At 37.9% G+C, this 14,708-nt stretch overlaps 1 protein-coding gene across 1 annotated transcript in view; it reads left to right on the top strand.

The window, feature by feature from the left end:
- LOC102239827 (voltage-dependent calcium channel subunit alpha-2/delta-3) overlaps window positions 1-14,708 on the top strand; it is a gene marked incomplete at its 5' end in the record, with an annotated part of 304,116 nt that overhangs the window by 249,445 nt on the left and 39,963 nt on the right. The window contains one exon of the mRNA XM_005868430.2: window positions 1,058-1,169. Within this exon, the coding sequence (XP_005868492.1) occupies window positions 1,058-1,169 (112 nt within the window). The remainder of the gene's footprint in view (window positions 1-1,057; window positions 1,170-14,708) is intronic.

A 14,708-nucleotide genomic window follows, 5' to 3' on the forward strand; every position in this document is an offset into this window, starting at 1 on the left:
ACTGGGGATGTGCCCACAACCAAAGTACATGCCCTTGACCGGAATCGAACTTAGGACCCTTCAATCTGCAGGCCGACACTCTATCCACTGAGCCAAACCGGTCAGGGCCTTTTTTATAGCTGAATCATATTCCATTGTATATATGCACCACTTCTTTATCCATTCATATATTGATGGACACTTCAGTTGCTTCCATATCTTGGCTGTTGTAAATTCTCTCATCCTTATTTTAATATCACAATGGCCCCACTCGAATGCTAGCATTTTGTTATTATGATTCACTGTTACTACTATTATAGTTAACTGACACTTACCTAGCCTTCATGATGTTCCAGGTACTGCACTAAATACTCCACACATATTATTTATTTACTTCTCACATCAACCTCTGATAGAAACCTATATTATCCCCAACTAACATATTTTAAAAAATGAGACTTAGAGAGGTTTGGGCACTTGCCCACTGGACGTAACTTGCTTAGATAATTTAATCAACCACAAGGCCTTCACCAAGTGCCTACTATGTATTCATTTACGTACAGGGTTATTTAGTGCTGTATTACTGGACAAGGAACTTCATAATAGTAGGATTAGGCTCATGGCTTTGGTTCAAAGGCATTACGTATTTTACTAGTCCATATTTCAATTTTGTTTCTGTAATAAAACCATGCAATTGTATCATGACCTTTGTCTCACCCCAAATAATATGGTGTAACTTATATTTTAGACCTTTATTTAGATATGCATATGCATTTGTTGCTAAGTTCAAGTAAGGCTGAGTTCAGTTGACTGATGTTGTCCCAGAAAGTAGAATTCTTATGATGCATAAATGATAGCTGATGAGGCCAACGCAACTGCTTGGAGAATTATAGCTTATAGAGTTGCTTGGCAGATGAAATCACTGGACTAATTAGAAAATAATGCATTAGGCTGTGCCTAGAAAACACGCAAAGTAGTGGGAGCAGAGCTGCATTCTGAGTTCCTATGGGATGCCAGTCACAATAAAGCCTGTGCCTTGTGTTCCTTATCTTTTCCTTTTTTTTTCTTATCTCTACAGCCCAGAAATTGAAACAGACACTGGAGCCTTGTGATACTGAGTACCCAGCATTTGTCTCTGAGCGCACCATCAAGGAGACCTCAGGGAACATTGCTTGTGAAGACTGCTCCAAGTAAGCCCCCCACCTCTGCTCAGTGAGAACTTCCCCAGATGGGCTGATGCGAGGGGCATGCCAGGATTCCCCAGAGAGAGAGGGAAACATGGCTGCCCTCTTGTGTGAGGAAGTATTTCTATCAGCTTGGGAGAAACGTCGCTTGGTTTTAGTAGAAAGGTCGCTGAGAGTTTGGGAAGCATTCAGAATGCATCCTGGAATATGGGAGGTTTCAGTTCTCTTTGTTGATGGTTGGAAGAAGTCCTCATTGGTGTTTCCCCAATTGACAGTTGGCAATTTCGGCTACCTGTTCCAGGTCTCTTTACCGAAAGCACCGAATCTGCAGATTCACTGAAGTCTGATGGTTTACTATGGGTTTCCCTGATTACTAATACGGGTGGGCCTGTTTTTGAAACAGTTTTATTGGTCATTTGGGGGTTCTTTACCTCTTCATTCCTGTATTTCTACTGGCAGTTCTCTGTTTGGTGGTGAATCTATTCATACTGATTTGAGTTTTCTTTCTATGTTTTGGACACCCCCCCCTTTTTTTTTGGAAGTTATATGGTTTGTATACGTGTCTTCCTATTCCTGGGTCCAGCTCTTCACATTTATGGATGCCCTTAGATGAGCAAAAATTTTCTTTCACTTTTATTTTATTTTAGTCTAATTTATTCTTTCTTCTATGATTTGTCTATCTTGTACCTTGTTTCAAAAATTAGTCTCTGCCCTAATATTATAATACTATTCCCATGTATTTTTACTCTGCATGCTTTAAAGGGCTACCTTTCACATTTAGGACTTTAATTCCAGAGAGAGAGAGAGGGAGAGAGAGAGAGAGAGAGAGAGAGAGAGAGGCGCGTGAGGGAGAGTCTAGTTTGGTCTTTTCTATGTACTTGGCTTTATAACCACCACTTTATATTAAATAGTCTTTATTTTCCAATAGATTATGATACCTGTGCCATGGGCTGAGTTCCCATCTATATGCAGATCTGGTCCAGGTTTTATGGTTTGTCAATACCTTTGTCAGCACCCTGTTTCTTTAATTATTATGGCTTTATAATATGACTTGTTATTTAGAACATATCATTTCATTATGCTTCCCTCTTTACTCTTTCATATTAATTTTGGAACCAGCTCATTAATTTCCATGACTTATGCTAGGGTTTCAAATAATTTTGCTATGTTATATATAAATTTGAAGATAATTGCTATATTTTATATTGGACCTTCCTTTCCCCTTATAAACTAAATATATCTACTTATTTATATGTATCTTTCTATGCCTTTCAATACAGTTTTATAATTTTATGTTAGATTTATACTTAGAGAGTTTATAGTTTTTCTTGCTAACATAAATAGTACATATTTGAAACTACATTTTCTAATTGATAATTGCTAGCATATGAGAATATCACTGATTTCTGAACATTGAGTATCTTATATCCCACAAATTACTAGATATTGTTTAAGATCTGACAGTTTGTGTATAGATTTTCTTGGGCTCTCTGCATAGACAGTAATATCACTTGTGAAAATTTTTCTTTCTAATCATTATACTTAATTATTTGTTTTATTACACCAGAATTCTGATACATAGAAGCAATGAGAGTAGGTGATCGTGTCTTATTCCTAATTTAAAGGAATTGCTCCTAATAATCCATATTAAGTATAATGTTTGCTATAGGGTTTTTAAAGTTGTAGTAAAATATAAATAATATAAAATTTACCATCATACTATTTTTAAGTGTAAAATTCAAGTGCATTAAGTAACTCACAATGATGTGCACCCACAACTGTTATCCATTTCAAATTGCTGTAGGTTTTTGGTAGTTAACCACTTATTAAGTTTAAAAAAGACCTCTTCAAGAGTGTTTGGTGCTGCTGGTGTTATTACTTGAAACTTGAATGGATGTTGAATTTTATTTTAAAAAAATTCTACATTACTAAAATAATTTTAATTTTTAATATGTTGAGTTACAGGGATATAATTAAAATTGTTTTCAATCATGACACATATATACCATAAATATCTTTAATAGTAGATGGTTTGTCGAATGTGAAAATATACTTGCTTTCCCATGATGGACTTTCATTGTGAAGGTTACAAAAACCAACACCATATTTCAAGATTCATCTGCTCATATTAGATGGTGAGCTATTGCATCTGTGCTCAAAAAGGAGTGCGGGCTACACTTTTCCTTTCTTGTACTGTCATTTGGCTTTGCTCTTACCTTCATTTTATCGTCACAAAATTAGTTGGAGAATATTCCCTCTCAAATATCTTAACATTTTGTATAAGACCAAATTATCATTTTCTGGTAGGTTTGGTAAAACTCATAAAACTATCAGTGACTGATGGGTTTTTGTTTGTTCATCTGTTTTTGTGTGAGTACATTTTCAACTACTGAATTCATTTCTTTAGTGGTTAGCTATCTCTCTGGAATTTCTGTTTCTTTTTGAAATGACTTTGGTGATTATATTTCTTAGAAAATTGCCTATTTCTTCTCAGTTTTCAAGGTTATTGCATGCATTTGTTCATAGTGTTATCGTTTGATTAAAAATGCTATCTTATTGCAGATTTTGCCCCCTTTTAAATCAATCTCTTTCTCTTTCCCTCCTTCTCTTTCTTCTCTCTCCCCTTTCCCACTTTTCCCTTCTTCTCCTCCTTCTCCTCCCCCCCCCTCCTCCTCCTCCTCCTCCTTCTTCTCCTCCTCCTTTTTTCTCTCTCTCTCTCTCTCTCACTCACTAAAGCCCCCCCCATGTTTCATGTTTGTTTTGTTTATCTTTTCAAAGAACAATCATTTAGATTGTTTGATTATTTCTGTTGTTTCTCTGAATTTTTATTTTATTTATTTTGCTTCTTAGCTGTATTATTAATTATTACCTTTCTTCTGTGTTTTGGGAGTTTACTCTGTTGTTGTTGTTTTTTCTTCTAACATTTTGTGTTTGCTGCCTAACTTTATCAGCTTCATCCAAATATATATAATTTCTTTCTGCATTCCAGTTTATCTCCAAAAATTTAATATAAGGCTTCCATTATTATTTAACTCTAGCAATGTTATAATTTTCACTATTTTTATCTATAAATTTTTAAATAGTTTTAAGATTTTCTAATATGTTGGATTTGAGACTTTTTTTATTATTGATGTCTAATTAAATGGCATTGTGATTTGTATAACATGTTTTTTAGTATGTGTGGAGACTTGCTTTGTATTCTAGTACTTATCCATGTATTTTTGAAAGCAAGTTTCATTCTCTAATAGCTGGGTACAGGGATTAATATATTAATAAGTAACTATTGGCTCAAATGTCTTACTTTGTTTCAAAGTTTTTTAAAGGCTATTTTATTTATATTTTAATTGTTTTCAATTAGAGTTTACATTCAATATTTAGGGAGTGTCTGTTTTAGATGGCAATTAATCTCTTATAAGACTTAGGAATTTTTCAACTCATTTGTGTCATTCAATTCATTTTGCTTTCTATATTTGAAGCAATGTTACCATGGACATCTCTGTTCAGGATTGGTATAGCTTTCTAATAAATCATTCCTTTTATCATTATGTAAAACCTTCTGTATGAAAGTGCTTTATGCTTCAATGTCTATTTTGTTTGCTAATAGCATAGGCATAGTAGTTTTTCTTTTGGTAACATTTCCTAGGTATATTTCCCACCCCTCTTCCCTCAATTTTCAAGTATTATTTTTTTTGTCATTTTGCATTAGGATTTGTCTTATAAATAGAACATAGCTGGATTGAAATACCTGTCTATTGTTGGTAGGTTTAAGTCTGGATTTATTTCCATTTTATATGCTTTCTATTCTTCATTCTTTATCTTTGCCCTCCTCCTCCTCCTCTTTCTTCTTCTTCCAATAGAATGTTTACCAATTTGTTTACTCACCATTGCTTTTTTTTTTTTTTGCCATTGCTTTTTTTGTTTTACAGTATTTTGGAAGTTTTTCCAGGAATGTTCTGGGAGTGATAAATTCTCTCATTCTTTGTCTAAAACACCTTATTTCATAGGTACTCCGCAGAAATAATTTAACTTCATACTATCTAAATTGAAATTTTTAAAGATATCATTCCCTTGTCTTCTGACTTTTAGTTTTGCACCTTTATAAATAGGCTAGTTTCCCCCTCTCTGGTGGCTTTTAAAGCATTACTCTCTCTTTAATGTTCTGAAGTTTCACTGAAGTATGTCTAGATATAAATTCATTTCTGTTTTTTATGTACTTTATCCTGGATAATGTCCTTCAACTTATATTAGAGTTCATTAATTTCCTTTTGACTGTGTCTAGTCTGCTGCTTAGAGAATGCATTGAGTTTTTAATATAGATGTCTTTCCTTTTATTCTAGAGGGTTTATTTGCTTCTTTTAAAAATCTGTGTATTCTTTTATAAAGAGTCTTATTATTAAATTTCCTATACTTAATTATAAAGAACTTTTAAGGTTATTTTAGCAGTTTAAACTTTTAGGGCACCAGTCTCTTGTTGCTTGTGTCTGCTTTCTTTAATGGCAGATTTTTGCTCATGTGTCTTGTCATTTTTGACTGTAAACTGATCTTTACTATTAATTATTATTTTTGTGGGAACAGACTAGAGCTTGAGTTTCTCTTCATGAGAGGTTTATAGCTGGGCTTCAATCATGTATCCTATTGGTATTGACTGCGCCTGGGAATAATTGTTATGTAAGCTTTTGTATTTAGGAGTTTGTGCATCATATAATTACAGTAAATATTTTTCCTAGGCAGCATGTACTTTAGGCATAACGTTTGATTTCTCATGCTGATATCAGAGCCCCAGACAACACCACTTAGCTATAAATGTACAAGTTGGCTTTTAGTATCTTCTCTTGTAAGTATTTTTTTTTTTTGTATTTAAACATGCACTTTTAGTTTTACTATTTCATCCAGCATGTCTAAGTGTTGAGAGCAGAATGGCTTCCACACTTGCCAAACCACCATGTCATGGTTTACTTCTGACTGAGGACTTCCGAGAGCACCCACAGCAAGCACGGAGGTGTGTTCTTTAGTGCAGGAGCGGTGGGATCAGAGTGTGAATCCAACACTAGCCTTGCTGACTGTGTGACCTCCAGCAAGAATCTAAATGCTCTGAATCTCAGCTTCTCCTGGGAAACTTGGGCCATAATAATAGTAAGCATAGCATGGGCTTGTTGTAAGAAGGATATCATATCCCCAGTCATCATAGCTACAAACTCCATCAGGTGACCAGTATCTCTTAGTGAATGATAGGCAATCATATTTAGTGGAACATTAGGTTTCTTATTTCCATTCTAAATGAGAAAACAAATAGAACCAAGATAGATAACTATTAGGGCCAGTCACATGTTTCCTTGTTGACTTGTAATTAGTAACAGACATGGGTGCAGTTTAATTAAAAGAAGTGACCTAATGATTTCAAACTGATGAGAAGACTACCTGTCATTCAGTGGGAGGTTGCTGCATTCCTGCTGTGGCCAGAAACCTCTGGAGCCTTGGGCAATGCAAGGATGACCACGATAGAAAGGTGATGTTGAAGGTGTTTGCACCACCATGACCAGCCTGTCTCAGACCTTGAGTTCCATGCTGGCTTGAAGACTCCCAGGAGGCTGGGGAGTTGAGTGAGGCCTTCTACCGCGTGCTGCTGGCCTCAGGGAAAAGACACTGCAGGCTTTGAAGGATTGTCCTTTCCAAGCTTTATCTCAAGACCACCACCCAGCAGCTCAGTCAGACACTACAGAAGCAAAACAATAAAGGCTCAGGGGTCTGAGTGGGGAGAAGAGAAGGGACTATGCTTTCCCTTTTTAAATAAGCTCTTTATTGACGTTTAGCACATACAGAAAAGTGTACAAACCATATGTTTGCAGCTTGATGAACGTTCATAAGGTGGACATGTCTATATAACTTACACTCACTCAGGTTAAGAACTGAAAGAACTGCCCTAACTGGTATGGCTCAGTGGATAGAGCGCCGGCCTGCGGACTCAGGGGTCCCAGGTTTGATTCCGGTCAAGGGCATGTACATTGTTTGCGGACATATACCCAGTGGGGAGTGTGCAGGAGGCAGCTGATCGATGTTTCTCTCTCATCGATGTTTCTAACTCTCTATTCCTCTCCCTTCCTCTCTGTAAAGAATCAATAAAATGTATTTTTTTTAAAAAGAACTGAAAGAACAGTTAAGCCCCCCGGAAGCCTCCCGCCTGCCCCCTTCTAGGTACAGGCCCATCTGCCATAAGATAACCACTCTCTTGATTTCTTACATCACAGTTGGTTTTTACCTGTTTCTAATGTCAACTTGTGAGATGGCAATTTAGTTAATAAGATATGAGAGCTGATATATGATTGACTGAGGGAGGTTTCTAAGGCTTCACTTGGAAAACAAGAAAAGGGTCTTAGGAAAAAAAATATACTTTAGGACTTCTTTGGTGAACATTACTGGTTTTTTAAATGATTTTTTATTTTTCATTTACAGTTGACATACAATATTATATTAGCTTCAGGTGTACGACATATAATTAGACAGATAGCTTACAGAGTGATCACCTCAATAAGTTTAACACCCACCTGGCACTACATATAGTTATTACAACATCATTGACTATATTCAATGCTATACTTTACATCCCCATGACTATTTTGTAACTATCAGTTTGTATTTCTTAATCCCTTCCCCTTTTTCACCCATCCTCCAATTCCCTCCCATCTGGCAACCATCAAAATGTTCTCTGTGTCTATGAGTTTGATTCTGTTTTATTTATTTTGTGTTAGAGATTCTATATATAAGTGAAACATATGGTATTTGTCTTTGTCTGTCTGACTTATTTCACTTAGCAAGGATCCACCCATGTTGTTGCCAATGGAAAGATTTTTTTTATGGCTGAGTAATATTCCATTGTATATATGCACAAATTCATCTGTTAATGGACAGTCAGGTTGCTTCCACATCTTGGCTATTGTAAATAATGCTGCAGTGAACATGTGGATTCATATATCTGTTTGAATTAGTGTTTTGGGTTTAATAAAATAAATGCCCAGAAGTGGTATTACTGGGTCCTCTTATATCTTGTTATAGCTTTTGTGTTAAAGTCTTTTTTGGCCGATAATAAGTATTGCTACCCTAGCTTATTTTTTTTTGTTTCATTTTCATGAATTATCTATTTTGTCACTTTACTTTCAGTCTGTGTATGTCTTTCTATCTACAGTGAGTCTCTTATAGACATCATATGTAAGGGTTTTGTTTTTTTTATCCATTCAACCACCCTATGTCTTTTGATGGAGCATTAAAACCATTTACATTTAAAGCAGTTATTGATAGATACATAGTTATTCCTGTTTTGTTCACATATTTTTTAAATTTTCATTTATTGATTTTAGAGAGAGGAGGGGAGAGAGAAAGAGAAAATTGATTTGTTGTTCCATTAACCCATGCATACATTCGTTTCTTCCTGTATGTGTCCTGACCAGAGATTAAACTCACAACCTTGGTGTATCTGGACACTGCTCTAACTGACTGAGCTATCTGGCCAGGGCAATTATCTATTTATTTTTTATCTTTTTTCTTCTTTTTCTTAAAGAAGTCCCTTTAACATTTCTCATAATGCTGGTTTGGTGGTGATGAAATCCTTTAGCTTTTTGATGTCTGGAAGCTCTTCATTTGACCTTCAATTCTGAATGATAGCTTTACTTTTTATCACTTTGAGTATTTCTGGCCAATCCCTCTGGCCTGGAAAGTTTATGCTGAGAAATCAGCTGACAGTCTTATGGGCACTCCCTTGTAGGTAACTAACTGCTTTATTCTTGCTGTTTTTAAGATTCTCTGTCTTTAGCCCTTCGCATTTTAACTATGTCTTAGTGTGGGCCTTTTTAGGTTCATCTTGTTTGGGACTCTGTGCTTCCTGGATTTGTATGGCTATATTCTTCATCAGGTTAGGGAAGTTTTCCATCATTATTTCTTTAAAAAGTTTTTCATTTCTTGCTCTCTTTTTTCCCTTTCTGGTACCCCTATGATGTGAATGTTGTTATATTTGAAGTTGCCCCATAGACCCCTTAAACCAGTGATGGCGAACCTTTTGAGCTCGGCATGTCAGCATTTTGAAAAAACCTAACTTAACTCTGGTGCCGTGTCACATGTAGACATTTTTTGATATTTGCAATCATAGTAAAACAAAGACTTATATTTTTGATATTTATATGCCATTTAACAAAGAAAAATCAACCAAAAAAATGAGTTCGCGTGTTACCTCTGACACGTGTGTCATAGGTTCGCCATCACTGCCTTAAATTATTCTCATTTTTTGTATTCTTTTTTCTTTTTACTGTTCTGACTGGATGTTTTCTGCTACCTTGTTTTCCGAGTGCTGATATGATTCTCTGCTTTATCTAATCTATTGTTGATTCCCTATAATGTATTCTTCATTTTAATTATTATATTCTATATTTTTAACTGGTTCTTTTTATGTTTTACATGCTCATTTTTATGTTTCCTGTCTCTCTTGAGGTTCTCACTAAGTTCACTGAGCATTCTTATAACCAGTGTTTTGAACTCTGCATCTGGTAGATTGTCTCCATGTTGATTAGTTCTTTTTCTGGAGTTTTATTCTGTTCTTTTATTTAGGAAATGTTTCTTTGTTTCCTCATTTTAACTGCCTCCTTGTGTTTGTTTCTATGTATTAAGTAGAGCTGCTACATCTCCTGCTCTTGTTAAAGTGGCCTTATGTAGTAGGTGTTCTGTGGGACCCAGTGATACAGTCTCCCTGGTCACCTGAGCCGGCTACTCCAGGTGTGTCTTTTGTATGAGTTGTCTGTGCCTTCCTATTGTAAGAGCCTTGATTTCTCTTGGTACATCAATGGGAGGGACTGACCCTCAGACTGATTGGGTGTAAGGATTGCTGTGACTATAGTGGAGAAGCTGTTGTATAGAGGCTCACTCTATGGAGCAGGATTCACTTTAGTGGGGCTCTGTACCAACTAAGTCTGCCGTTTGGGTGTGTCGTTTGTGGAGGTGGTTGGGTGGTGCTCTGGTGTGGTCTGTAGCTGGCCACTGGATATATTGGTTCTGGGGCCTTTTGGGAGGAGCACTGGTGCAGGGTAAGGTCAGCCACTGCCTGTGCCCCTCCTGGAGCCACTTTGAGCTTCAAAGTGACCTGCAGATTTTTCTACTTGTGCTGGGTTTGGGGCTGCTTAGCAAGAAGTATAGGGCACCCCAAGGCAAGATGCTGCTTGTTTGGGGTTTGTGAGCCTTTGAGAGAATTTAGGAAATTCTGAAGCATGAGCCAAGATAGGCCATTTGTATGGCAAAGCTACTGGCAGCGGCTTGGGTTGGCCTGCAAGTTGGGTGGGGGAGGGCCTCAGGGAATCAATAGGGTAGGGTGAATGGTGTTAGCCAGGTTGATAGAAACTCAGATATGGTGTACAGCTGTGCAGGCTGGGTGGAGAGAGGGCTCAGCAAAGGAGCAATGGCACCTGTCTGCACTTCTGCCTGGGAGAAAGCTGCCCCTCCAGTCCTTTCCCTGATGTCAGACAATTCAGTTTCTCCTAGTTGTCCCTGGCACCTTTAGGCCTGCTGCCCCAGTGCTGCAACTCAGAGCAAGTGAGTCCAAGTAAGTTTGTCACCAGCCCTTTAAAAGGAATGCTTTTGACTCCAGCAGTTCTACATCTCAGTCACAATCCCCACTGGTTTTCACAGCCTGAAATTATGGAGACTTCTCTTCCCAGCACTGGACCCCTAGGCTGGAGGACCTGGTGTGGGGCTGGGACCCCGAGCTCCTCAGGGGGGACCTCTAGAGCTGAGCTATCCCTCCTGATTTATATATATATTTTTATTTCAGAGAGGAAGGAAGAGGGAGAGAGAGATAGAAACACCAATGATGAGAGAGAATTCATTGATCAGCTGCCTCCTGCACACCCCACCCTGGGGATCGAGCTCCCAACCCAGGCATATGTCCTGACTGATAATTTAACCTTTACTTCCTGGTTCATAGCTCAGTGCTTAACCACTAAACCACTGCTGTCGGGCTCCCTCCTGATTTTTAATCACCATATGTGGGTTTAAGACCAGCTTGTTCCATATCTCTGCCCTTCCTACCTATCTTAATATGGTTTCTTCTGTATATTCTTAGTTATAGGACTTCTGTTCAGCTAGACTTCAGGAGATTTTCAATGATGCGTTTTCAGTAGTTTAGTTGTAAGTTTGTTGTGGTCTTGAGAGGGGGAAAGCACAGTATTTACCTACTCCAACATCTTGATTGGAAGCCTTCAGTGAATATTTCTCTATCCTAGACACTAGGATAGAACACATAGTCTCTTTGGAGGCTTGAGAAGGATGGAGCCCTCTGCTTCTTGTCTTTTGCATATCCCTTTCTGTTTTTCTTTGCTCCATTTTATGAAATAAATTTATTAGAAAATATATCTGAGCATTTGGCAAAGTATTTATGAAGAGAACATTTTGCATTTTGTGTGATCTTTGTATTCTTAGAATACAATATGGTAAGGAGAAAAATACTGACTTTGTCATCTCTCTCTTCTCAATGGCCAGTTGATTTTTCAATATAACAGCCATTATGTTTGATAGAAACCAAAAATCCAAATTTGCATCCTTTACATCTGAATCTGGTAGAAATTTGTCAACCATTGCAGAACTAGTTCTCTAAGACAATTACTAATTTCTGACTAACTTTGTAGGTAACTTCAGGCCAGGGACAGTGACATTCAAAAATAACCCAGTTCTACAGCATTTGGCTAGGAGTGAGTTGGAAACTGAGTTTGGTGAAAATTATAGTATTTTAGAAATTACGCACTAAGATCTCTTTCAAAGAAAAACATCTCGCCTCCCGCAATGGAACATACAAAGCGATGGCCATTACAAACCATCCTCAAGGCGGCGATTACTTTCCTCCACAAGCGATGGCCAACCAGAGAGCAACCGTCCCAAAGAACCGCTTCCCACGGGAACAGTCTCTGTGCTCTTGGACGGCCCTTAACAGTCTTCCCATCTCCTAGATGAGTCCGATGACCTGGGTGCCTGAACACCTGGCTAAAATTCAGGAAACCGTGTCATGTGGTTCTAGCATACAAAGTCTTCTTGGTCTCCAATGATCTTTGAAGACTAGCTGCTCCCAACTCCATTTCTGTGTCCTATTCCCAGAATTCCTTGATGGTTTTCTATGGAAAATACATCAAGAGGTGACTCAGGGGCTCTAAATAGAAACCTTAAAATTGGCAACTCCAAAAGTGGACATTTATCTGTCTATATTATGGAAAGATATAACAGAGGGACAGTATGCAATGTTTAAAAAAGGATTTTCAAAAATATAGGGTTCATTAAGAATGCAGGAGCCTAAAAGAAAATAAGAATTTACATAAGAATGTCATTAGGGTTGGTGGCTTGGCTGCTTTAACCAATCATTTTCGTCATTCAATATCCCACTGATTATTAAATTAATCTGTTATTCAAACAGCAATCGAAAACAACTCAGCCCATATTTTCTGGGCATTTGTGACTGTCAACAAGTTACCAAAACTGGATATCTAAAAAGAATGTAATTTGATGTTTTACTATTTTCCAATACATTACTTTTCTTCTTGATACCCCTTCAACCTCGGCTGAGAAAAGGGGCTACAAATGTTTCTTTGGAATGAAAATCAATTGCTGAGTTACATACTTATAGCCAATTAAGAAAAAAAATTTAACCAATCAATCAAACATGTAACATGTGCAATGCCAGAGCTTTAAAAATCTTGTCACATTGCAATGCTGACAAGATATTAATTTCTAAGACAAATCCGTGGGTTTTTTAGTGTGTCTCTCTTTTTGGTAGTATCACTCATCACTCCTCATATGAATTACGTTGCCATCAGTTTCACTTTGGGATCTGAACACAAGTTTTGCTCATCTTTCTGGAAGCCCCCAAAGCGGTGGCTCCACTTCTCTTCTCTCATCACTTCTCTCCACGCGCCTTTCATTTGCCCGCTAAGCGGAGAGAAAGTAATTGGTCTCGAAGCTGTGTTGACATATTTCGTGGGCTCCAGTTCAGAGCACCATAGTTCAGGGATCCCATTTTCCTACAAACCACTCCCGTTTCCTGTTGAGGTCTCCCGCTGGGTGGGCCATTTACCACAAGTCTTCAGACTGTTCCCGGCAATGCCCTGCAGGTGTTCTTACCAAGGGGGCCTCCTGGAAACGACCTGGAGAATGGATCCACTGAGCAGTAGGGACACGGTGTCTCTCTTGAGTAAAGGCTGAGAGGGTGGGCTCTGGATGACCACAATTGACAGTGCAAAGATTTTTTTTTTTTTAAATCCTCACCTGAGGATATTTTTCCTTTGATTTTTTAGGGAGAGGGGAAGAGAGGGGGAAAGACAGAGAGAAAGAGAGAAATATTGATGTGAGAGAAACACATCCATTGGTTGCCTCTCGCATGTGCTCTGACCAGGGCCCAAGCCGGGGAGGAGCCTGCAACCAAGGTACATGCCCTTGACCGGAATCAAACCTGGGACCCTTCAGTCCACAGCCTGACGCTCTCTCCACTGAGCCAAACTGGCTAGGGTGACAGTGCAAAGATTTTAACCAGCTATTCCAACGTTTTGGGTTTGAGTCTGCTCATCTCTGCAAGGGGCATAATACCTGTCTCATAAGATCTATATGTGGGTTAAAAAAAAAAAAAGTTTAATCCTCATACTTAGCACAGTGCCCAGCACAGAGTAAATGCTTGAGAAATGGGAGTTATTTTTATAGAGCACAGTTCCATCTATGTTGACTGGGATGTAGGAAAACCACAGGACTCCATTCAGTCCCCTCTCCAAGATTTCTTAGCCTGGAAGGTAAAACTAATGGTTTCAATCAGGAAAAGTAGTTGGTGAGGTTTTTTGCTCCAAGGAAACTGTCCTAGATAAAGTAGAACTTGGATTTTTACCACTTCATGGATCTACTTGAGCTCTTGGTTCATAAAAAAAAAATTGGAATTCTAAATTAGGGACCACATTCAACAGTGATCAGATACTTCATTACGCAAATTACATACAGAGTTTGCCAGTGGGTGTACATTCATGTCATGAATAATATAATTTGTAGGCGTTAAAATGTAACAGTTTTTAACCACTTAATTTGCAAGTACACGCTAATTTGTTGAAATATTTTTGTATCTCCTGCTCCATAGATTCTTGCCAAACTACTGTACTCAATCTTGTTTCAAACATGTAAATAAATATGATTCAATTTCCCATGAAATAATCATTGGCCCTTTCAAATGGGCTTAGTTCACTTTTAAACAACTAGACTTTCCACTTGGATAAGATTAACACCATGGTTCAAATTCTTCCTTTTGGAGATTGAGGGCTGTGCATTTATTTTTTCTTTTTTTAAAAAAAAAAATTCTTTATTGATTAAGATATTACATATGTGTCCTTATCCCCACATTACCTCCTATCCCCCCCCCCACTCATGCCCTCACCCCCCTGGTGTCTGTGTCCATTGGTTAGGCCTATATGCTTGCATGTAAGTCCTTTGGTTGATCTTTCCCCCTTACCCCCACCCTCCCCTACCTTCCCTCTGAAGTTTGACAGTCTGATA

The sequence above is a fragment of the Myotis brandtii genome, unplaced genomic scaffold (assembly GCF_000412655.1).
Source record: "Myotis brandtii unplaced genomic scaffold, ASM41265v1 scaffold268, whole genome shotgun sequence".
Lineage (NCBI taxonomy): Eukaryota > Metazoa > Chordata > Mammalia > Chiroptera > Vespertilionidae > Myotis > Myotis brandtii.